Genomic DNA, 23,546 nt, shown 5'->3' with positions numbered 1-23,546 from the left:
TGCTTTTTGGAAATGGTAACCTACCTGTGGTGGGAAGCACAGTACCATGAAACTTGCTGTAACTACAAATAATTAGCAGTATAACAAAAGGATACATTGTTTGTATGTGTTTTATTTGTATGCATTTAAACCAAAGGTTCCAGTAGACAAAGAAACTGACAACAAAAAGTCATGAGATAGATAGACAACAGGGATAGTGTAACTTGCGAGTTTTATTTTTGGAAAAAAATCCTGCATTCTGCCTCTCTAAAATGTAGTGGTTGCTCCACTCCTAAAACAATAAAATGTAACTGATAACAGCTTTGCAAACTTTTTTTTTTTTTTTTTTTACACATCCCTTTAAAAAAAACAAAATTCAGTAAAATTCATCATATATGGGACACCGATAATTTCCGGTCCCAGTATATCAACAAACTTTGCCTGTACATTTGTACATAGAGGACAAGTGATGAGTTCCCTTCTTGAAGGAGTAGTCAAACTGTGCTATGAGTCACAGTTACTCAGTTAGGAAGTGGTGAACCATCCATTTGCAGAGAAAGACCTCTCTAGACAATGTAAAATCTGAGAACCATCACTGTGCTCATGGTTTCAACCGAGTGTAGGGCACTGTGCACTATCAGAAATAAAGTGACAGTGGAGGTACATTTCTGTTCTTTGAGAATCAATTTTCCCAAATGTACCTTGAAAGTACAGTAATGTTCTCTTTGGCTACAAATGAGTACTTTTTCCAAGCAAAAAAGGTACAAATTGATTATATATTGCTGGCTAGGGGTACAATTGTATGTACCTATAGGGTATTGCTTCAGTGGTATTGTACTTTTTTAGGCACTTCTTGAGTGTGAAGACTAACTTAATTGTGATACATTTTTTGTTTATTCTGAAGTGAAGTACATGACACTTCAGTAGCTCTGAGTTTATTCATTATCACCATCATCATCACCCATCAGCAAATTCAATTTTCTAAAAGGTAAATTTACATTTACAAAATAGTTATTTGTGACTTTTTTAATTCACTTCATCCTGCACATATTAAGGCTGCCTGGCTCATACGTGGCTCTGCTAGGTTACTGTGAAATGGGGATGATATTTACAGCCGCTCACAGTTTCCCATTAACGTCTTGCTATGAGCCTGATGCTAAAGTGTATGATGATTGATGATTTAATTTCCACTTGCCTGTAGTTAATAAAAAAGTCCTGTGACACTAATTTTGTGTCAACGTACCTGCAACATGATATACTGAATCAGAGTAACCGTGGCATTTCTTTTTAAACCAGCCACGGATGTACGACCTTCTGGTCAGTGAGCAAATATTTGTTTTCTTTAATGATAAATACTTGGGCTGGCAACTGGAATTTATCACCAAAGCCCACCAAAAAAGCAGCGTACTGTAGGTACCCCAAATAAGACAAACTATGCCCCCTATTTTTCCTCAGAAACATATTCTTGGTCTAGTGCATTTAACATACAGTATTGTCATTTTTACATCTCTAGGTTTTATGAGTACTGGCATGCATAATTTTTTGGTTATTCCTGTGAAAGAGTGACAATGTTACTCAGTGCTCCGCTGGGATCCCCTGTGTCAATTATTTTTATTTTGTGGCATAGCTGTGAAGGAAATGTAGGTTCTGCTGTCTTCTGGTAGGTGTGCTCTACTTCCCAGCCTGTCTCCTCTCATGTGCTCTCGCTCTCTCACTCTCTCTCACTCTCTTTCGCCCATATTCCCCCTCTCTCCTGGTTCGGCCTGGGCTAGGAGGAGCCGTTCGGTATGTGGACCAGGAACCTGCCTGCTACAGCACTGAAGACCAGGAGGAGGACCAAGGGTCGAGGATCACTGTTGCTGGAGCTGGTAGCTTTGAGGAAAGAAAGGCCACAAAAATATACACTATTACTTCAGCATCTTTGCAAAGAAATGTCAAGCAATGGCATGTGAAAGTGCATACTGAGTGCACTGCACACAGTTAGGGAACGGTTTCGGGATTCCTTGGGGTATCCTTGAGCAAGGTACGTGACATTTTAATGATGATGAGTACAAATTTGTTTTTTTGGCTCCAGTGGCCTGGTTAGTAATTCGTAATTACATTTTTTGCAATTGTTGCAACTGCACTATTATTGACGAATACTGAAGCGATCTAGGGACATGACACATTAATGCTGATCACTCAAAATTAAATAATTCCAGCATAATGTTAATAATACATAGAGTTACCATAAAGAACATCAATGAAACACTGTGTGAACAAAAAGTCTACAGAAAATGTTTTCCAGTATAACAGCCTCATTAAAAAGTACAACTACTATTTTTTTAAATGAGTTTGTTGAGTTTAAAGCAGTGAAATCATTATCATCATAACTATCATTCGTCCACAACTGAAAGTTTTAAATCTGACATTGGTAAAGCTTTGAAATTTGTTTTTAATGAATCTCTTCTACAGTAGCTGTCAGCTGATTCCAGTACTTTTGAAGTACTTTTGAAAAGGTTGTTTCATGATTTAAGTCATACAGTGGCTTCAGAAAGTATTCAGACTCCTTCACTTTTTGCACACTTTATTGTGTTGCAGAAATAATTTTAAGTGCCATTTCTGCCCATCAATCTATACTCAATAGCCCATAATGATAAAGTGAAAAGATACTTTTAGAAATTTGAAATTTATTACAAATCCAGAACTCAAATCTCTCAGTTTTCCAACCCGTAATTTCGTACTTTGAAGAAGCCCTTTTGGCAGCAATTGGGTAAGTTTGTACAAGCTTTGCACTCCTGGATTTGGGAAGTTTATCCCATTATTCCTGGCAGATCCTCTGAAGCTCTGTCAGATTGGATGGGAAGCGTCTGTGAACTGCCATCTTCAGGTCTCTCCACAGATGCACAGATGTTCTATGGGGTTTAAGTCTGAGCGTGCACTCTGGAGCAGGTTTTCTTTAAGGACCTCTCTGTGTTTGGCTGCATTCAATTCTGACCAGTCTCCCTGTCCCTGCCACTGAGAAGCACCCCATAGCATGATGCTGCCACCACCATGTTTCACCGTAGGGATGGTATTAGCCAGGTGATAAACAGTTCCTGATGTTTGCCAGACATGGTGCTTGGAGTTTGGCCCATTTGGTTCCAAGCATGCTGTCATATGCTCCAAGCGTGCTGTCATATGCCTTTCTGCCTCCGGAGCTCTGTTAGAGTGACCGTTGGGTTCTTGACCAAGGCCCTTCTTGTTCGGTTACTCTCTAGGAAGAGCCCCAAACTTCTTCCATTTCACAAATATTGAGGCCACTGTGCTCCTGGGAACACTCAAAGCTTAAGCTTTAGAAATGGTTTATACCCTTCCCTTGATCTATGCCTTGTCACAATTTTATCGAGGAGTTCTACAGAGAGTTCCTTGGACTTCATGGCTTGGTTTTTGTCCTGTCCTGGGACCTTATATACACAGGTGCGTGCATTTTTAAACTATGTTTAATCAATTCAATTAATCACAGGTGGATCAATCAAGTTCTAGACACATCTCAAGGATAATTAAAGGATTCACCTGACCACAATTTGGACCACAAAAGGGTCTGAATAATTAAGTAAATTAGAGGTGAGAAATGAGAAAAGAGAGTTTTTAATTTTTAATACATTTGCTAAATATTCTAAAAACTTGTTTCTCATAATGGGTTATTGAGTATAGGTTAATGGGCAAAAATTTTATCCATTTAAAATGAAATCTACAACACATTAAAGTGTTGATGGGGGCTTTCTGAAGCCACTGTAATTTCTATGAAACCAGCTTTCACAAGTCATCCTCATGCGATCTGAGCCAAGATGGCAGATCAGTGCTAACGTCCCAGTATAACCCCAGCCTGGGAGTCCCCCACACTCCTCGGCAGCTGTCCTCCTGGAGCGTTTCCATAGAGTACATTATGTGGGCGCTTGAGTTTCACTGGCTTGTGATTGATGTACCTCACAAGCAGCATGCTCAGTTTGTATTGTTTATATTGATCCTGCCTTCACCTGTGCTTTTTTATACTGAACAAGGACACTCGCTGGAAAGGAGCTCAAACCGAAGGCTACTCCTTCCAGAGCTCACAGAAAATAAAATTATTTCGCAGCACTTATGTTTGTTCAAGAAGGAGAACACTCAGGGCTATGTTCCTTTGAAATGTAACAGTTGGTTGCAGACAGGAAAAAGTTTATATTTGCTAACATTAGTTAACATTCAGCTTTTTGAATGCATGTCTGCTCTACTACTGCCCTTTGACTCCTAGGCAATTAGCTATCCCATTTTCAGTCAATTCACAATTGGGTTTGGTGGTTCAGCTGAGATAAATGGATACTATTTCACCCTGCCCTACCCATGCCTACGTCAGTGGTGTAAATTCAATATTAAAAGTGTGGTATCACTATTTGATTTACTGTGTGTGTGTGTGTGTGTGTGTGTGTGTGTGTGTGTGTGTGAGAGAGAGAGTGTGTATGTGTGTGTGTGTGAGTGTGCGGAAGAAGATGAGAGGGGCCCCTGTCACAGATGTGGGGGGGTCCATAGGGGGGGCTCACCCAGGCAGGTTTTCCCGTCTCTCTGGAGGGTCCCTGTGACGCAGCTGCACACCGCCCCGATCACCTGGCTCGTGCAAATCTGCTCACAGCCGCCGTTGTTCTCCTCACACCAGTCCGCCTCTGCAGGGGGAAAACCACCGTGAGACCTAGGGCCACCAACTCCGGATGATTCCTATCTGGGAGTCTCATACGGATGTGGTTAGCGTAGCTAATGCTAATGCTTTCATGATGCTGCGTCTTTATCAGACTAGATATGTGAATAACACCTGCTTACTCCACAGGTCTTGAATGGGGCCCATCGTCTACAGCCTTGCAAAATTCAATGTGCACGAGTGTGCACCCTTGCTGGGGTTGTGTGTGAGCCTTGAGTAATGTTCCTTTGAAATGGCTGTCCTTGACGGCAGTGTTTCTACCAGCCTTCGAGTGGCTGTCGGCGAATGCTAATTACATTTCGTTGGAAAGCAGATGGCTCTGCCGTATCTCGGAGGCTGAACCCTGCCTTTTTACCCAGCGTCCTCTCTCCCCTGTGCATTAATCAAGTTATTGGACTGGGAGCATTCTACCCACTTTCCCAGACAGGAAGTGGTGCAGCATATTAATGATATGTCAGTGTTAAATCACGGGGTTTGGTACCTTTAAAGTACCACAGTGGAAACAACCATTTTCTATCTGAATTCAGATACTGGACAGATCATTTTGTTTTGTTGAACAGATACAGATGCAGACAGCACACTCCTAGTTTGTTCCATTTTATTACATGTTTCTTATGAAACACTGACTGGATCTTAGAATGTCCACCCTAGTATTTTGTTCCAAAATCCTGGATTTGTTAATTAGCGCAGTTCTTCAGCCAGGACGTAAAACTAATTAGCGAAACCAGCTGGCTGAGTTCATAGGTGGAAGAAACAGATAGCAGGACTTTTACTTTCTGACCCCTCGACTTTCTACTGCTGGCTTGTAGTTGCCTTGTGGGTGCATCTGTGCTCAAACAACTGAGCCACAGTGCCACCTTAAAATAATGTTCCTGCACATTTATATAATAAAAGGAACTGTCACCCGTGAATGATACTTTGGTCACCTGCCATTGGATGTGGGTTATGTTGCAAGGGCATCCAGACCCTGTTTTGGTTACGACAGATTCTCCATACTGACCTCTGCGTCTGATTGGTCCCACTGTGAGTATCTGCTCCTTATGCTGGCTGTAGTCTGTGTACATCCTCCTGTGAGGGCAATTCTGAAGAAACACACACACACACACACACACACACACACACAGTGTCAGACACTCATAAAATCTGAAGGGAATAACCCATCTCTGCAAAAATATATTTCTCAGTTCGAACTGGATAATGTAGGCTTTAGTCTGTGAAAGCGAGATCGTAACCATGGAAATTGTAAACTGTAAACTGTGGATTTAGCGTTGTCCCTGGGGAAGTGACTTGCTGTTCTCTACCCTTGAAATTGTTTTCTTTCAGCCCTGAGATATTTACCATTGAGCTGCAAACTGTTTTCCTTTGAACCAGACTTGCTGGCACATTGGAAAGACCTAATTTTAGAACACCAAGGGGTCAGGCAACATTAAAACCTCAAACCTGTACAGTGTTTAGCTCATAGCATGATATTACAGTTCCACCATGAGTCAAACTGTATGCATAATTTTACTGTATTATTTTGGGAGATGGCTTTGGCTTTTGCCGTGAGGTAAACAATGATTTTTGTTTCTATTAGATCAATTATTCATTCGCATCTGTGTTTTCTCAACTGCTGTCTATGTAAATGGCACCCATTCAGCGAAGTTGGATTACAGGCCAATGAAAGCGCAGGCCAGATGACTGAGGTCATCTTACCACTTTGCAGGCGTCGGTCTCAGAATCGCAGAGCGAAACATCGCAGTGCAGGTGCACCTCGTCGTAGTCCCCGATGAATTTGAAGACGGTGACATGGAAACGACAGGTGAGCGACACCCCGTTCTCTGCCATGGCGATGGTGCTGTCTTTGATGTTGGGACACCTGGAGCAAACGCACACATCCGGGCTCACACCTAACTGAAAATCTGTTTTCGTCTTAACGAACATCTTAGAGATGAAAAGAAGCTCTAACTGTATTGAAATGCAACATTTTAAGTAAATATGTGTGTAAAATACAGTCCATCAAATGGAGGCCACTTCATATTGAAAATGATCGATCAGTTACTGCTATGATTGAAGTAATTTCTACATCTGCACAACATAATTATCAACATGTGTATATTGTTACATATTTTGTACCTATTGCAATATGCATTTCCATTGCCAAGGTGCATTAGTATTTTTTTCTGTTTGGAGTTCTACTGTTCATGTCTCTCATAGATAGTATTTACTTTAGTAGGGGTGTATTTAAACCCAAATACCCTATTCAGAAAAACACAGATAATGCCTTGTAGATATTTTCTATTCCCAAAGCTGACCAATTGTATTGGGAAAATACCTTGTGATTTGTACAAAAAGCTAGCAATACAAAATAGCAAAAAAAGAAACTTGCATGCGTGTCTGTGTGTGTGTGTGTGTGAGTGTGTGTGTGTGTGTGTGTGTGTGTGTGAGTGTGTGCGTGTGCGTGTGTGTCTGTGTGTGTCTGTGTGTATGTGTGTGTGTGTGTGTGTGAGTGTGTGTGTGTGTGTGTGTGTGTGTGTGTGTGTGTGTGTGTGTGTGTGTGTGAGTGTGTGCGTGCGTGCGTGCGTGTGTGTGTGTTGGCAGACTGCTACCCTTTCTCGATGATGATGTAACGCAGCCGGTCGCTGCTGTAGCGGGACGGGGTGGCCCAGCACATGTTCACAATGAGGATGAGCTGGTGTTTGTCGGCGCCCTCCACAAAAACGCCCACGAACAAGACGTCCCGGGTGCTCAACACCACCTCACCCTCGCGGTACGGGTGGCGGTACGAGGCATTCTTGTACAGGGCCATCTTAGTGATGAAATTACCCTCCTGAGTAGGCAGAGTTAGGTTGATCACGCTGGAGGGAGGAATCAAGGGAAGATCAGGGACATTAGCCTGGAACAGGAACAGCTCACTGCAGCCCACCAAGGGGGTTTTAGTTTAATTGATCTTCTGTCTCTGAACCACTGAACATACACAGGCCTTGGTACATTTGAAGATGCTGCTTGAATTACATCTTTTTGAGGACAGGATGAAAAGTGTGGCCTCCACAAATGGCTTTCAAAATGTGACACATTTTTAAGGGAGCCAGAACAAATTCAAAAGAGACAATATGTGAGCTCAAAACCGACAATTTTAACCAAGAGCTGGGGATTATTAGCTCTTCTCCAGCCTTCTGGAAGCAAGGGCATTGAGAGAGACTCTCTGGATTCATCCTGCAGCAGCCTAAACCACAAAGCAAGGGCCAACCGGCAGGTGCTAAAAAAGCCCAGGCAGAATACGGAGGGATTCAGAGGAAGGGAAGCCAAAAAGAAATCTTACCTCAGCATGGGCTTGAGCACGGTGTCGAGGGAGATTTTGATGTCCAGCTCGTAGGCACAGGAGAACTCCACATTGATGGTTTTGTCTCGGGTGATGACGTTTCCGGTGTTGTTCACACTCTCAATCCACACAGTGTTCTTGTACATAATGTGAGTGCCATTGGACTGTGGGAGAAACGGGCATAAGAGTCAGTAACATTTGCATCAAGAGCATGAGGCCACGTTAAAACACCAGGCTAACAATGCAGCTGGTAAATGGTTTGAGGCTAGATGGGCACATTTCTATGGGTAGAAATCATAATAATCATAATAATAATGATGCACGTTTCAGAATATCAATGTGCTTTAAGGTGAAAGAAGACTCACCTCAACCTCCACTAAAAAGTGTAGCCACCGTCTGGGTGAAACCATTTTGCACCAGAAGACCCACACACATCAGCTGAGGTGAAGAGGGATGGAAAGAGATGTATAAAGGGGCAGGGTTCTTACCTGTACGATGGAGCCACAGTGGCCCTTGGTGTTGTTGATCTGGAAGGAGATGAAGTCTTCGCCTTCGATACCGGGGCAGTGCTGGTCGTTGATGTGTACATCCTCCCTCTCAAACCCCAGCTGGAAGAGCTTGCACTTGGAGATGGAGACCTCCATCTGAGCATGCTTACACGTCACCTCTGCTTGGATGATGTCATCTTCCCCTAGTGTGTAGAGAAAAGCACCTGGCTAGAGCAGAGATCTCAAAACCCGGTCCGCAAGGAGTTTCAACACTTAACTACTTTAATGTCAAATGCTAATTGCCTTTCAAAGTTACTGAGTCCAGGGCCTTGTTTCCTAAATAAACAGCCTACATTTGCTGCTGAAAGAATGAAATGACAAAAACCTGCATATACTATAGCCCTCCAATACTGGAGTTTAAGATCCCTGAACGAGACTCCGGGCTAGAACAGGAATCCAGTGCACTGGCACAGTGATGGGGACAGTCTTAAGTCAAAGTCCTGACTGCTCACTAAAGGCCCCATTATACTTTTTAAAGAGTTGTTAATCACAGCATCCCAATTCCCACAAAAAAGGGTCAAACCTGGTCAAAGAAAAAAAGAAGAAAAAATCCCCAATATCCAATTGCCTACAAAATCCCTTGAATTCCCTATTCACATTGGTTAATGCAGACAACAATAATTAAATAATATAAGTAAATACAAGCTTGGGAGGAAGGCTCTCCCCTTGGCCTCACCACTGTCACTGCTCGGGAGCTCTGGGCACCCACACAGGTCTCCTCCGTTATCCTGTTCACAGGTGTTGTTACTGCAGATTTCTCCCACACAGGGGTCATAGATCCATTCTGCTAAAGACAGTTCCACACACAACATTAGCTGACGCCATACAAGCAACATGCACAGAAACAAGCACAGAAAGCCTGCTTTTTTAACGCGCCACTTCCAACACTGAAGTCAATCACTACATATAAATATGCACACACCCATTTACCCCAAGAACATGAAATTTTAGGAACGGGCCATTTAGCCGAAGGTCATCATATACCTACAAACTAGAGAATAGCAATGTGTCAAGCTTAGACATAAATACACGCAAGAAGAGTCGATGCCTCTATTATATAACATAACAAATATAACATTCTGACCATTTGTAACAAGTAATGAGTCTATTTATATTAGTAAATAATAATTAATTAGATAGCTATTAATATTATAATTATCAATTGGTTGTTAACATTTTCAATTATCTCCCACAATCTCCCCAGGGATAGGCAAACATATAGTATATAAAATGTATGTAACCTACTTAAAATATGATTAAAAGTCGTACAGAGAACAAGGGGTTAAATCTATCTTTTTTCTTTTCCACTGAACTTTTGATACCCAACTGGTCATGTTTGTTTTCTGTACTGTAATTGGCTAATTGTTGGCGATCAGGCCGTTTTTTTCTTTTTATTATTATTTTACCTTTTGGTGATTGGTTGAACATTTCAGTTGTTTTAAAACTGAAGTTTCGGTCAAGCCACAGTGGTGATGCATATCTCGATGGATGCGCTACAGTGCGGAAGTTCGCAGATGAAACGTCTGGAATTTTGAGGACGTGAGAATCCTGTTTACTTTTTACGGGGAGACAAAGAATCGAGTCAAATATTAATTTGTATTGTTCTCAAACAGCTTGGCAAGTTATTTGGGTCATTGCTGAACTCGTAAAATTATTGAAGTTAAAGCGGTTTTCTAAAGAATATGGGAAGGTTTTGTGAAACGGTCAGTGCGGTTGAATGTCTACCATTTTCGTCAGGACGGACTGTGCTTGAGTACAGGAGAGAAAATAGGTATGCATGTGGGATGGACTCCAAACTTTTCCAAAACTACGAAATATCCATTCCAAAGAAGTTGCCGGTATGCTACACCAACCGTAGTCCTCCAACAACGAAGCGCGCCAACAGGTTCATTCAATGTTTAATGGCCATTTGCGAATAGTTTTCTTTTGCTAAGTTAGTCACCTGTAACGTAATTGTATTGTGCGCCCATTCTTTTCTGAACGGGTTCCTAAAGTATTCTTCATATGTTTTAAAACAGATGGTAGCAGGATTTTACTCCAGGGCATAGTTGCTTTCTGTATAGTAGCCAAGCTACCATCTCAGCAGGAATTAGAATGTATCAAAAAGGCTAATTGGACAGGTTGTTACATGTGTATTTTACAAATTCCATTTCAATGCAAAAATTACTAAACAACTAGATCCAATAAACCATCTATGACCTACATTCAAAATGGTGGAGAGCTAAGTTTCATTGCACAAGGCACAGATATAGAAACCACATCTATGAAGGAACCAGTACTGCATACTGAAATACATGCATGCAAGTACACATTTGCAATGCATGCACTTGAAATGCTGCCCGTCCCTGCTTCTACCTCCTACCCAACAGGCGGCGCTGTCCCCTTACAGCAGTTCTCCTGAGCGATCCACTTGGTGGTGAGCGTCCCGAAGGAGCGGCAGGCCTCGGCGTAGGCGGCCAAGGAGCCGCACACCTGGGCCTTGCGGTGGTTATAGCAGCCGTCCAGGTAGCAGGACTGGTAGAAGGGCCCCGGGTCCAGCAGGCCGTGGCAGGGCTGGAAGAAGCCCTTCATCTGGGTGAGCTTCTGGCAGCCGTCCTCGCCCTGCAACTCCGACACTGCCGTGTTGTCGCAGGACTGCGCCAGAGCCACGTACTGGGTCTCGTCACAGCTGGAGAGCCGCAAAACACGCAGACGTGAGAAAAGCGCATTCATTTATTCATTTTATTTCTTTACACAATGCAGTCTTTGAAAGAGAGTTTCTTAATTGGTTTCCTACTTTATACTTTACTGTCTTAATAGGAAAACTGTTTACAGCAACAGGTAAACAACATCAAGCACAGTAAATATCTCAGTACTACGGACCATTCAAAATGGGACTAATAACATGGGACTAATAACATGGTATATTCAATGTATTCTGTTAACATATATTATAAAATGTGTTATTTCAACCATCTGAGTTTCAACCATGGCTGAGACCTTGTTCTAAAGTGATTGTAAATCCGAAGCAGTGAGCTATTGCAGAAAGACTGTTTGTAACCATTTTTTAAAAGCAATACTGCACTCGAGGCTGTGCTGTATCATTTATACAGCCGTGGCTACAGGGGTTTTCCACCACTCCACGGTTGTGCTTAATTATACCTCACCTGTTCTGCATGCCGTTGGTCTTCCAGCTCTGAGCCAGCTCCAGGGCACTGAGCGCCGGTTTGCCCCGTGAGGTGATGTAGTCGTCGGTGGGGTCTCCATTGAAGTTGCCGCACAGGCCGCAGACCTTGTTCTGGAGCCGCGGCCCCATGGAGATGGTCAGGGTGTTGAAGCGGTTGTAGCGCACCTGGATGTCCTGTACCGTGTCGATGACCAGAAAGCCTTCCGCCGTGGAGACCCTGGTCATCAGGCCCGTGACGAAGGGCACGGACACAGGCGTGCCGTTCACCTGATCGGCACACGCGTGCTCATGAACACACATACACAAGCAAGGAACAAATGCGCGAGCATACGCAGCCATGTAAATGCAGAACGGGAACAAACACACACACACGCCCTCACGCATTCACAAACACGTATCATACGCACATGTGCAAGCAAACACACTCACACATCAACTGCAATCGTTAACAATAGCATGAACTTTATCATGATTACATGATCAGTGATTTGCCATAGAAATCTGATTAGGGCAGGTAGGTATAAGGTATAATTATATCTGCCTTAATGATACCCATAATCCATTTGTAAGTACATGCAGCTCCTCTCGATCAAACTATAGATTGTCTACTTTTAATGACCTTGTGTAGTCACTTGTATTGAAAGTGTTCATTGAGTCAAGGTGAACGCTTAATGCTTTAAAAAATTTTAAACAGGAAAGTAGGCTTTGTCAGTGAAGGTCTGACATGGCCTGTCCATTCTACATTGATAAAATGTGGATGACACAAGAAACATGGTCTCCAAATAACCAGTACCAAATCCTCCAAAAGTGAGCTGAATAATAATTTTGTTGCTTTCAGGATACAAAAATCATTTTAAAATCGCAACTGAATACCTGTTTTACATTGTTTAGGAAGATTTAAATTTCTTAATTTGTCTTTAAATCTACCCCAGGCCTAGTGATAAGCATGGCTTAATCATGGAATGAGCTCCATCATTAAAGGGAGGAAGGTCGAAGGAGGGAAAGCCTTGTGCCACGATAGTTCCCAACCTGGCATAAAAAAAGAAGCGTCCTACCCACAGACCTTGACAGTGCTGCCGGAGATGAGGATGTTCTCCTCGTTGATGTAGAGGTAGGCGTGGGAGATGGTGGTGAGGTTGGGCGTGCTCCACTTGTCGAAGTTGGCGATGAGCTGGAAGGAGAGCTCGGGCAGCTTGTGGCAGATGGTGGAGAGGACGAAGGAGCAGGAGGCGGGGAGGCGCAGGGAGGCCCCGTCGAAGGTGCGGAAGACGCCCCCGCCTGAGGCCACGCAGTGCTGGCTGCGGCGGGCGAAGCAGCCCCGGACGCCGTGCCGCAGGGCGCACTCGTCGTCCGACTTGCAGCGGCGCGGGTCGCACTGGATCAGGTTCCGCCCGATGCACTGGCAGCGCTTGGTGCAGTCGCTGTTCCAGAACAGCTGCTTGGGCTGGGAGGGAGGGAACGCACGGAGAGAGAGAGTGATGGAGAGAGAGTGAGGGAGAGTGAGGGGGGGAGAGAGAGTAGAGAGAGTGAAGAGAGAGTACAGAGTGATTGAGAGTGAGAGGGCAGAGAGTAGAGAGGGAGAGTGAGGGGGGAGAGAGTAGAGAGGTGGAGAGTGAGGGAGAGAGTACAGAGTGAGAGAGTAGAGAGTGGTGGAGAGAGAGTAGAGAGTGGTTGAGAGTGAGGGAGAGAGAGTAGAGAGTGATAGAGAGTAGAGAGTGATGGAGAGAGAGTAGAGAGGGGAGGAGAGAGAGTAGAGAGGGGAGGAGAGCCTCACCTCGTAGTACTTGCTCTCAGTGTAGCAGCCGCAGTTCTGGTTAAGAATGCAGCTCTTGCCGTTGATGACGTAGCCCTGGTCGCACTGGCAGCCCTCCACACAGTAAAGGTTACAGTCACGCTGCCCGCGTGCCGGGGCACACTGGGGCTGGCACGCCGTCATGCAGCTGGCATAGTGGCTGTTCAGTGGGCACGTCAGCACTAGGCACCAAACAGGAAACACGTGCCAGTCATTTAATCTGTCAGGATCCCGAATGATGGCGAAATTTGTATCTTTGTTGATACATTTTGGTTGTAACTCCGGGAATGTCTTGAGAATCTATAAATTTGGAATGAGTCTGTCACTTAGCCTCACTTGTGTTACAATGACTTTAATCTGAATAATTTTGAGTGGTTGACAAGAGGTGTAAGGAATGTGTTGGCTGAAACTCAACAAAAAATTTGGCACAAGAGCTATATCTGTCATTTAATAAAGGTATTTCTGGCATGTTTTTCTCGCACAACGACAGCCACACTAGATGTGCATCATCTATGAGAAAAGTTTGAGAAACAAATTGGAACATACTGCAACAAAATTTGGAAAAGGAAACACTGTCACTTTCTTAGGCCCCAATGTGCAGCAAAATGAAACAAATCAGAATCAGTTCTGAGGTGGGTAAACAACAGGCATAAGAAAAAGGGGTTTGTTAAAACTGGGTTTGATAAACAGTATTTTGAAGAAGAAATGCATGTTCTTCACTGGGTTCCATGCTATGCTGTGTGCTACAACCTCTTGGCCAGGACTCCCATGAAAACTAGATTTTTTTTCAAGGGGCCTCACTTGGATAAAAAATGTAAGTAATAAGTAAAACAATAAGACGGAAGAATAACTAACCACAAGGGGTAGCCTGTCTCCACCCAACCACAGGGATGCCTTGAGTTTGGCAGGCGCTGGCATAGATCTGCAGCCAGTTGCAGATGGTTTCCTGAGCTCCCTGGTCCATACAGGTGTCCTGCAGACAGCTCTGGTAGAAGTAGGCAGGAGGCACTTTGCTATGGCAACGGGAGAACACCCCTCTACGGTCAACGATCAGCCCGCACAACTTGACCGCTTCGGGCTCCACGTAACCATACAGGCCTTCTCCCAGGTGAAACCTGCTGCCTGGGTTTTCGTTGTTGTTGCCATTGCCGTTGCCATTGTTGTTTCCGTTGCCGTTGCCGTTGCCGTTCTCCGTCACCAGGTCGCTGTCAGCGGCCAGCCCCCGCTCCACGAGGCCGCAGCGGGGGCAGGTGTCCCCGCAGCCCACCTGGCAGAAGTTGTCCCTCTCCGCCCAGGCCATGCCCCAGTCGGTGGGGGTGAAGAGCGGGGGAGCGGGGGGCAGTCCCTGGCACAGCCCACAGGTGGCGTTCTGGAGGCTGCGCGGGATGGTCAGCAGCAACAGGGTGTTCCAGTCAAAGGCCACCTTCAGCCCAAAGTCTGTCTCCAGAACGAGCTGCAGCCCCAACATGAATATGTTGATTCTCCCAGGGCCCAGCTTGAGAGGAAGGTACAGGCGCTCCTTGTTCACCTGTGGAGAGGAAAAAGGAGTTCAGCTTCAGTCACAGCAACACCCTTTACCTGCTGTATGAGCTATGTATACACTCAAGTATTTGAGTATGCCAGTCTCTCTCAATTCAGTGATTTTTTTATGCAGTAAGCAGAGATGATGCCACGCCCTTAGTACATAGTAGTAATAGTCAGTTCATAAGGCTACAAAATAAGTATAATTATCATTATAGATGCAGGAGGGAGATGGAGGATATAGTGCCGTAAGTAAGTGGCAAATGTGTTCCAGAATAAACTGTTAGATGTAGTGTAGTCAGTGCAATTTATTACAGTAAACCTGTAATAAATACTGAAGGTGTTGGCTGAACCAGACTGCATTATGAGCAATTATGCTTTCAGCCTGCAAGCTCATTCCAATAATGGCATGTGTTGCAGAAAAAGGCTTGGAATATTGGAATTGCTTTTGACTGGCTTACCGTAATAGTGTGTTTGTAACTGCGAGAGACCTCGATCTCGTAATCGTACACCTCCAGGACGAACCCCTTGACCCAGATGGCTTGTCCCGTGTCGCGGTCCTCGTTCCTCGCCGACAGCACGAAATGCGGGAAGACTTCACCCCCATCCGAGTCCTCTTCTTCTAGCCCTCCGCCGGCCCCCTCTCCGTACCCCTCCCTCCCGCAGTTGGTGGTCAGCAGCCGAAGGGAGCAGCTGCTCTGGAGCTCAAAGGGCATCCCCCCGAAGGGCAGGAAGTGGCCGTATCCCGCCGCGCTGCACACCGCCTCGGTGCGGGGCTGGCAGAAGTACAGCCCGCTGTTCTCCGTGCAGTACTCCTGCGTGCCACAGGGGGCGATGTGGCAGTAGACGCGGTTGTCGGAGCCGTTGCAGAAGCAGCGCTCCTGGCACTCCCAGTCCATCCAGAAGGTCTCGTTGGTGGCCATGTGCCGGCCCCGGTGCTGGCAGCCGCAGTCGCTCTTGGGGACGCACAGGCCCTCCTTCAGGGCGTAGCCGTCCTCGCACTGGCAGCCCTCGGAGCAGGGGAGCGGGCAGGGCCTCTCTGGCTCCAGGTCGGTGCAGGTTATCGGGCAGGCGCTGGTGCACTCTTCAAAATGGCTGTTCTCAGGGCAGGGCAGGGCTGCAGAGAACAGACGGGGGGAAATGAGAGCCTGACTGGCAAGCAAGGCGTTACCCTTTCATGAGCTGCTGTTCTGTTTATCATTCACTCTTACTGACGAAAACAAAACTGATTGTGTTACAAAAAACCAAACACCTAGGTTGAAGTAGCTTTGCAGGAGGTATAAACTAATCAAAAGAAAAATGGCTGAGCATGTACTTAATGCTGCTCATCCATGCCTGAATAACAATTTTGAACAATTTAGAACTTATGAACTGCAGTGCAAACGCGTTGTAGTAACGCGTGGAGATGGCGTGCTGTGCAGTTTATAAGTGCATAATAAATAAACTATTAGTAAAGTAACTACATTATGCATTGAAAAAAACCTGAATTGTTTCCCATATTTGGAAGCTAAATCCCAATTTGCATCAACCTATCATGCTTGTAGTTCAGTCCTATTTCCACAACATCCACTCTCAATTTGTGAGAATGTAGATTGTTTTCTCGTCTGACAGTATCTTTTCTGCTCATCTGATTGAAATCTCATTGAATATTTCTACATGAAGTTAACTACATTACATGTCATTTGGCTTATCCAAAGCGACATACAGTTGATTAGACTAAGCAGGAGACAATCCTCCCCCTGGAGCAATTCAGGGTTAAGGGCCCTTGTTCATGGTCAAGGGCTGTACGGATCTTATTGTGGCTACACTGGGGATCAAACCACCGACCTTGTGGGTCCCAGTCATATACCTTAACCACTACGCTACAGGCTGTGAATTTCATACATTCACAACAAATTGGTAAATAATAAGGAACTCCTAATAAATATAATACATTGCGATAATTAATTATGACGTGAATTTCTCTATGAGTTGGTGTTTAAGTAGACCCTTGAGCGCACGGAAGGGCACGTACGGCAGCTGGTGGCACTTCTCCAGGCACCCAGGTTGATCTGGGCGTCCTGGCAGGCGGACGCGTAGGCCTGCAGGGAGGAGCAGAGGGCGGAGCGGTTGCCCTCGCGCACGCACATGTTGTACAGGCAGTTGCGGAAGAAGGGGGAGGGGCTGACAGCGTCGTGGCAGGCCAGGAAGGAGCTGTTGCTGGGCTCGTTGATGTTCCCGCAGAGCCAGGGGCTCTGGTAGAGGCGCAGGTCCACGCACACGCGGTACAGGTCGTCGCAGTCCCCATTGCAGGTCAGGTCGTCGGCGATGGCGCGCCAGCCCTCGGCGAAGAGCTCGGCGTTCTCGGCCTGCCGGCCGTTGGGCAGGCGCAGGTCGTCGGAGCCGTTGCCGTTGGGATAGCCGCACAGGCCGCAGGTGGCGTTGTAGTAGCGCGTGGAGATGGTGACGTTGAGCAGGCCGTGCCGTGCGTACTGCACCCTCACCAGGCCGGTCCACTCCACCACCGTGGCGTTTCCGGGGGCGCGGTACACCAGCAGGGTCTCCAGGGGGTGTACGTACGGCAGCTGGATGGGCTCTGAGTTTAGCTGCGGTGACATGAACATATATTATAATAACTATATCACTATATTGTTAATGTACAGGAAAATATTCATAAATGTATAGATTAATTTGTGTACTATTTATTTGTGTTTGATTAATCATCAACAATGATACTGAATATGAATAAATGTTTTCCATTCTCACTGCTGTTATAAATGCATTAATAAAGCATTCTATTTGCTATGGATGATTGTTTTTTGCCTTGGTGCTTTTCTAAGCAGGTAGAAGGCACTAACCTTGACCACGTTAAAATCTGAGCCTCCCAGCTGCACCTCCAGGGCCCCCACCCTGGCCACCACGGGCCGCACCCAGCCTGGGCCTTTGTTCATCAGCTTGCGGCCGATCTTCACCTCCAGGGTGGAGAGGTTTCGGGCCGCCGCCCCAGACCCCACCCCCATCCCGCAGGACTTCACCAGGAAGTAGGAGTTCTCGTCGGGGAAGGAGAGGGAGGTCCCGTCGAAGGTGGACAGCACCTGGCTCTGGGACAGGACGCAGGTGCTCTCCCTGCGGGGGTAGCAGCCCAGCCAGCCCAGCTCGGCCGCGCACACCTCCCCGTCCCCGCACGAGTCGTCAAAGCAGGAGATCTCGCCCTCGGGGCCGCAGTGGCAGCGCTGGGAGCACTCCCCGGGCGACCCCGCCCAGAAGGACTCGTTTTGGGGGTAGTAGAGCCCGTCCCGCTCGCAGCCGCAGTCCTCCCGGCGGACGCAGCGGTTGCCGCTCAGGACGTAGCCCTCGTCACACTGGCACCCCTCGGTGCACGGGTGGACGCAGTAGAGGTGAGAGGTCAGGTCTGAGCACGATGCCGGGCAGCTGCTGGTGCACACTTGGTACCTGCTGAACTCCGGGCACGTCAGAGCTGACGTCGTGTTAGGACGAGAATGGTAAGATTAGCCGTTTTACATCCGTCTTAAAATACCTTGCATCTCTATTTCGTTTAGTTTGATACATAAATAAAAATCCTGCATCAAAATTTTCAACATATAATGGGGGTGCTAAAGTCTAGGCTTGATACAGTGCTGAGTGCTCTCTCAGGCAACCCAGCCCCTCGAGTGCCAGAGATTGTCCTGGTTTTTGCTCCATCCAAACCCGTAATTATATCTACATACCTGGAATAATAATTGAAATTATCCGACTCTTGTTCTTGCACAGATGGAACAAAAAACGGAAATGTCACTGGCACTCCAGGACCAGGGTCGACTACCCCCACTCTAGACTTTAGGAAAATTAAGATTGGCTGAAAGGCCTCTTCTCATAATGATGTGTGCTTGTGTTATTGCCCCATTCATAAGACTCACCACAGAAGGAGCGTGACCTCCAGGAGCGGATGGTGACCCCCAGGGCCTGGCAGGCCAGGGCGTAGGCCTGTATGGCCTGACAGAGTGTGGTGATGTTGTCTCGATTGCTGCACATGTCGTAGACGCAGCTGTAGACGAAGGCGGTGGGGTCCACCACGCTGCGGCAGTCCCTGAATGGCCCGTCCGTCTTGTTGATTATGCCGCAGTAGTCGGGCCGGAAGTAGAAAGATTCGATGGCGGGGTCGCAGAGGCTGCAGTTGTGGGCGCAGCCGTCCGTGCAGCGCCAGTCCGCGTCCTCCACATGCCAACCGCCGCCCAGCTCCACCACCGTCTCCGCCAGGGAGCCGTCGGGCAGGACGGGGTCATCGGCGGGGTCGTCGTTGTAGTTACCGCAGAGGCCGCAGGTGTTGTTGAAGAAGGAACTCGGCAGCGAGATGGAGGCGTAGTGCTGCCCGTCGTATGTCACCAGCAGCCCAAAGTCCGCCTCCAGGGCTACCGCTACACCTGATTGGTACACGCGCACAGCTCCTAGCTGCAGCTGCACTGGCAACGTCTTCATCAAACCGTCTACCTGCAAGAGATCGGACGTGTGTTCAACAAGGTGAAAGCCTTCTAACATTCAGAAGCAAACAAATTGAAACTTTTTGCTGCTTGCAAAAAAAGTTTGTAAGTGTTAGCTGAACAACTGAAAAATGTGTGCTCAGTGAACAAAACAGCTACCAAAAGAACTGGCAGTGCTTTGGTGAGTGCTTTGGTGGGGAGTTTTTTGTCCAACAACAGGTGCATGACCTATGCACAATACAATATCCAGTATGAAATACACGCTGATAGAGTATGTTTTAATTTGGTCCACCTTGGACTCACATAAACTATGTTACAGTTAACACTGAGCATTTTAAGCATCAAGACTCAAGATTTTCTTTTTTATTCCTTAGGTGAAATGTGTTCTCAATGGAAAATTGTGTCTTGGAAATGCTACTGTATAAATGCACTACATATCACCTGCAACAGATATTTAAACATGATCTCCCTGAACTGTCCTTCAAATGCTTTCATCAAGCCCCATTCATTAGACGTTATAATGAATACCGTCCCACTTAATGTTGTTAAACAGTTTGAGGGGATAAAGGAGTGCTTGAATCTGTTCCTTTTACACTGAAGGACCCTACAGCATATTTCAGTTCTGACCTTTTACTGTGTGAGATGCAGGTGCCTCACCTGCACAGTGCCCAGAGTTCCCTTTGGTAAGGTGACTCGGTGGCCGTACACCTCCACGGTGATGTCACGCAGCCAGGAGACGGACGGCACCCCGCGGTTTTCGTTCTTGGCCTCCACGCTAAAGGCGGGCAGTCCCGGCACCTCCCAGCAGGGCCGCGCCAGCAGGTAGGAGCAGGTGCCCTGGAAGTGGTACAGGAAGCCGTCGAAGGTGTGATAGTGCGGGTCGCCAAACACCACGCAGGTGCTGGTCCTCGTGGGCTGGCAGTGGTACGCCCCCTCCAGCTGCTCGCAGGTCTCCAACTGGCCACACAGCGCCTCCTGGCAGATCACCTCGTTCCCCAAATCCAGGCAGCGGCACCGCTGGGAGCACTGATCCGACAGCCAGAAGACCTCCCCACGCCGGTAAAAGCGCCCTGTGGTGGAAGACAAATTTAGGTTAGATTATGACAGGACAAATGGAGAACAGGAGAAAGTGTGCTCTGCTGGGCAGCCTCCCCTCAATTTACACTTTTTAGGCTGCACTCAAAACTTTCCTTTTTAAATAAGCTTTTATGTGTCATAATTCAAATTTATTGTATGAAGCTATAGCTTTAGCCTTGACTTTTTTATGTTATTGTTTTTGTATGTATGTTTCTGTCCTGGAAGTATATTCTTGAATTACTTCCAGGCAAACACGGCCAAAATCAAACCACAGCTGAACACGGCACCTCATACAAATGTGTGTATATTCATTGCGGCTTTATGCTCTATGCCAGTGGGGGTCACAGATTCTGATTTTATGGTTGTGCTAACACCGAAGTGGCAATGTGGCAAGAAATGCAGAAAACAATAATGGTTGTGGTAAAGGAGCAGAAACTTTGACAGATGGACATTGATTATTTCAAAGTTGCTTTTGTCCATATGATGAAAAGAAGAATGCACTTCTCTGAGAGAAAATCCAGGCTTCTATAATACCACACCATCAAAACTATTTTCAATGTATGAATAACAGGAGGATGGCTCACATTCATTGCAATGATAAGATGTTTTTTACCATTGAAGCTACAGCCGTTTGCTGGGTCTATCTGATCTGTGTCAATGCGAAAGATCCAGCGCCCCGGCATGTTGACATTGGTGGTCAGCTCGATGTTGACGACGTCATTTGAGCGTGACCCCGGAAGATTAAAGAAATGGCTGATGTCACCACCATTGAAACCTGACTGGAGAGGAGAGGGGAGAGGAATGATGAAGGCGAGAGGAGGTAGAAAGCTGAATTTAGAAACACATAGAAACACTTAAATCAATTCTTAATCAGTTTTAATAATTAATTGTAAGACAAATAGCCTAACTGATCCTCACGACAACAAAATACTACTGTCCAGGGGAAAATATAAACTACATATTTTTCTTGGAATATTGTGGAATATTCCATCCCGTTACCTGTGCTGTGGTGCCACCCAATCCAGTCAGGGGGTCCCCCCCACTGGCCGTTCCAGTGCTCCATGTTATTTCTCCGTAGTTAAACATGGCAAAGAATAAGACACCATCAGAAATGAGTACGCACTGGAAGGTATTCACCTGTGCAGGGGCGAGATATTGGAGACATTTCATCGGTTTAACTACGCTTAAACGTCATGCAAAATGCAAACGGGAATAATAGGCATTAAAGTGTATTCTAATCAGTGCTTGAAGTGGGGAAAAAATAAGAGCAAGAACTATGGTGAGAAGTGAATAAAATCCATGTTTGTACAAACACATTCACACCAACACAATTGTTCATGGTGCAGAGTCAAAAAGAAGAAACTATAAAAGAATAGTGTACACTTCATATAATGTTCCAAATGTAAGGTTTTAATCCAGGAGTGTTTTGGCCATACCATACCAAGCCTTCATCAGAACATTGTTCTGGTATGGCCTAAAAAACGTCAACACTTGTTGGATTAAAACTTCCATTTTGGAACAGTAAATCAAGTGTGTGAGTCTTATTCTTTCATAATGAAAACCAGACAATCACATGATGGGGATGGAGATTGCAATCCTGGACCAGGTCAGGATTGCAAGCATGGATCGGGTAGGGGGCCTTAGGTGAACTCTCCCTGTTGGCATTTCAGAGAATCTCATGGACGCAACAGTCCGTTCCCCACTTCAAGCACTGCTGAACATTTCAGACATTGGTCAGATGGCTCACATGCCTACACCATCTCATTTTAAGAGTTCTGAGACCTTTTCCAAAGATAAACAAAATGGGTGCTTTTCTTGTTTACCGGAGTGGTCTGGCTCCCACCATAAAAAGTGACCTGGTGCCAGGTGGCAATGAATGACCAGGTGGCCCTGAAGGAGGGCATGTTCTTGAAGTGCTTCCGGACGTCTTGAGATGCCCTCTCCAGGATGTCGGGCTCTGTGCTCTCGCGGTAATACACATCGCCGCGGATACCATTGTGCACATCAGCCCAGAATGGCGCTATGAAGGAGCGGCTGTCCGTCAGGGGAAAGGCCTCAGGAGTGAATTGGCTGACTTGCACATTGAAGGATATTACGCCGTTGTTGTTGATCTGTCATGGCAAAACAAAGAAAGCAATAGTTTTAAAATTGGCTAAATTAGGTATTTCAGGTTTTGAATGTCCCCATATAATGTCCACTGTGAAGTAGTGTGAACATACAAAATACTATAATATTGATTATTTACTGAAAAGTTTTAGAGCAGCTAAAGACATTTTAGAGCAGAAAAAAATGCCATTAGGTAGTTACTCGTTTGTCATGAGAACACAGGAATAGCTACTTACATAAATGGAGCGATGAGGAACATTAAAGTAGATGAAGGGTATGAGTAGAAACAGCTCTGTGGAACTGCCATCGTCCATTTTGGGGGTCTCGGAGTCCCTATAGGCCTGCCCAAAGGGGTACAGGATATCCTGAGAAAGAGCTGTTGCGAGAGAAGACAGATAGAGGCTTATTGTTACTTGGTAAAATGTTGGTCATGATTACAGATCAGTCAAATAGATAAGTAATCTGATACATTTTAGCTGGTGACGTTTTAACCTGATGACTAAATGACTGGTGATCGTGTTTAACACGGACAGAAAGAAATAGTCATCTTTTTGATGACTGTAAGGTGGTGCAGTTTCTCATGTCTGTATTGTATACTTTTCCAGTTCTGTTTGAATGGTTTCCAATGAGTTTCTAATATAGTACTTGTGATTTCCTTTGACAGGGATTTCACAGCGGTTCTTAAGAATAGACAGGCCCTGCCCTTTATTGAACAGAACAGAAAAGGAGCATGTGTCATGTACCAGGTAAGCCAGCTCACCTCTGAGAGCCAGGATGCAGATGAGGTGGATGAGAACAAGAGGAGTACTTGGTTTGACCATCCTAATTATCCAAAGAAAGGAAGAATTGACAAATTGAAAAAAATCAAATGGTAATGACACATTTTGTTGCAATCATTTATGTTTTACA

At 45.8% G+C, this 23,546-nt stretch overlaps 1 protein-coding gene across 1 annotated transcript; it reads right to left on the bottom strand.

Annotated features, from left to right (window-relative positions):
• Positions 1-409: 409 nt before the first annotated feature.
• On the bottom strand, positions 410-23,458 carry tecta (tectorin alpha). Its single transcript, XM_061249369.1, has 23 exons — positions 23,398-23,458; positions 22,874-23,013; positions 22,355-22,642; positions 21,531-21,668; positions 21,145-21,310; positions 20,112-20,524; positions 18,894-19,464; positions 17,835-18,454; positions 17,012-17,582; positions 15,459-16,114; positions 14,332-15,004; positions 13,459-13,658; positions 12,748-13,128; positions 11,665-11,951; positions 10,906-11,186; positions 9,195-9,305; positions 8,459-8,661; positions 7,971-8,134; positions 7,258-7,506; positions 6,365-6,527; positions 5,670-5,751; positions 4,518-4,637; positions 410-1,851 (listed from the first exon to the last, which is right to left on the bottom strand). Exons 1-23 carry the CDS (start codon positions 23,456-23,458, stop codon positions 1,748-1,750), a joined length of 6,642 nt encoding a protein of 2,213 aa, XP_061105353.1. The 3' UTR covers positions 410-1,747.
• Between the last annotated feature and the right edge of the window lie 88 nt (positions 23,459-23,546).

Source organism: Conger conger, chromosome 7 (assembly GCF_963514075.1).
Source record: "Conger conger chromosome 7, fConCon1.1, whole genome shotgun sequence".
In the NCBI taxonomy this organism is placed as follows: domain Eukaryota; kingdom Metazoa; phylum Chordata; class Actinopteri; order Anguilliformes; family Congridae; genus Conger; species Conger conger.
This window is presented reverse-complemented; position numbering and strand designations above follow the sequence as displayed.

Excerpts from the sequence above, each read along its gene's own strand:
- tecta (XM_061249369.1), bottom strand. The coding sequence starts at position 23,458 with ATGGTCAAACCAAGTACTCCTCTTGTTCTCATCCACCTCATCTGCATC. Across the intron at positions 21,311-21,530 it reads TGGGTGGCACCACAGCACAG|TCAGGTTTCAATGGTGGTGA; the intron begins GTAACGGGATGG and ends TCTCCTCTCCAG. Across the intron at positions 8,135-8,458 it reads ACTGTGGCTCCATCGTACAG|TCCAATGGCACTCACATTAT; the intron begins GTAAGAACCCTG and ends TTTCTCCCACAG.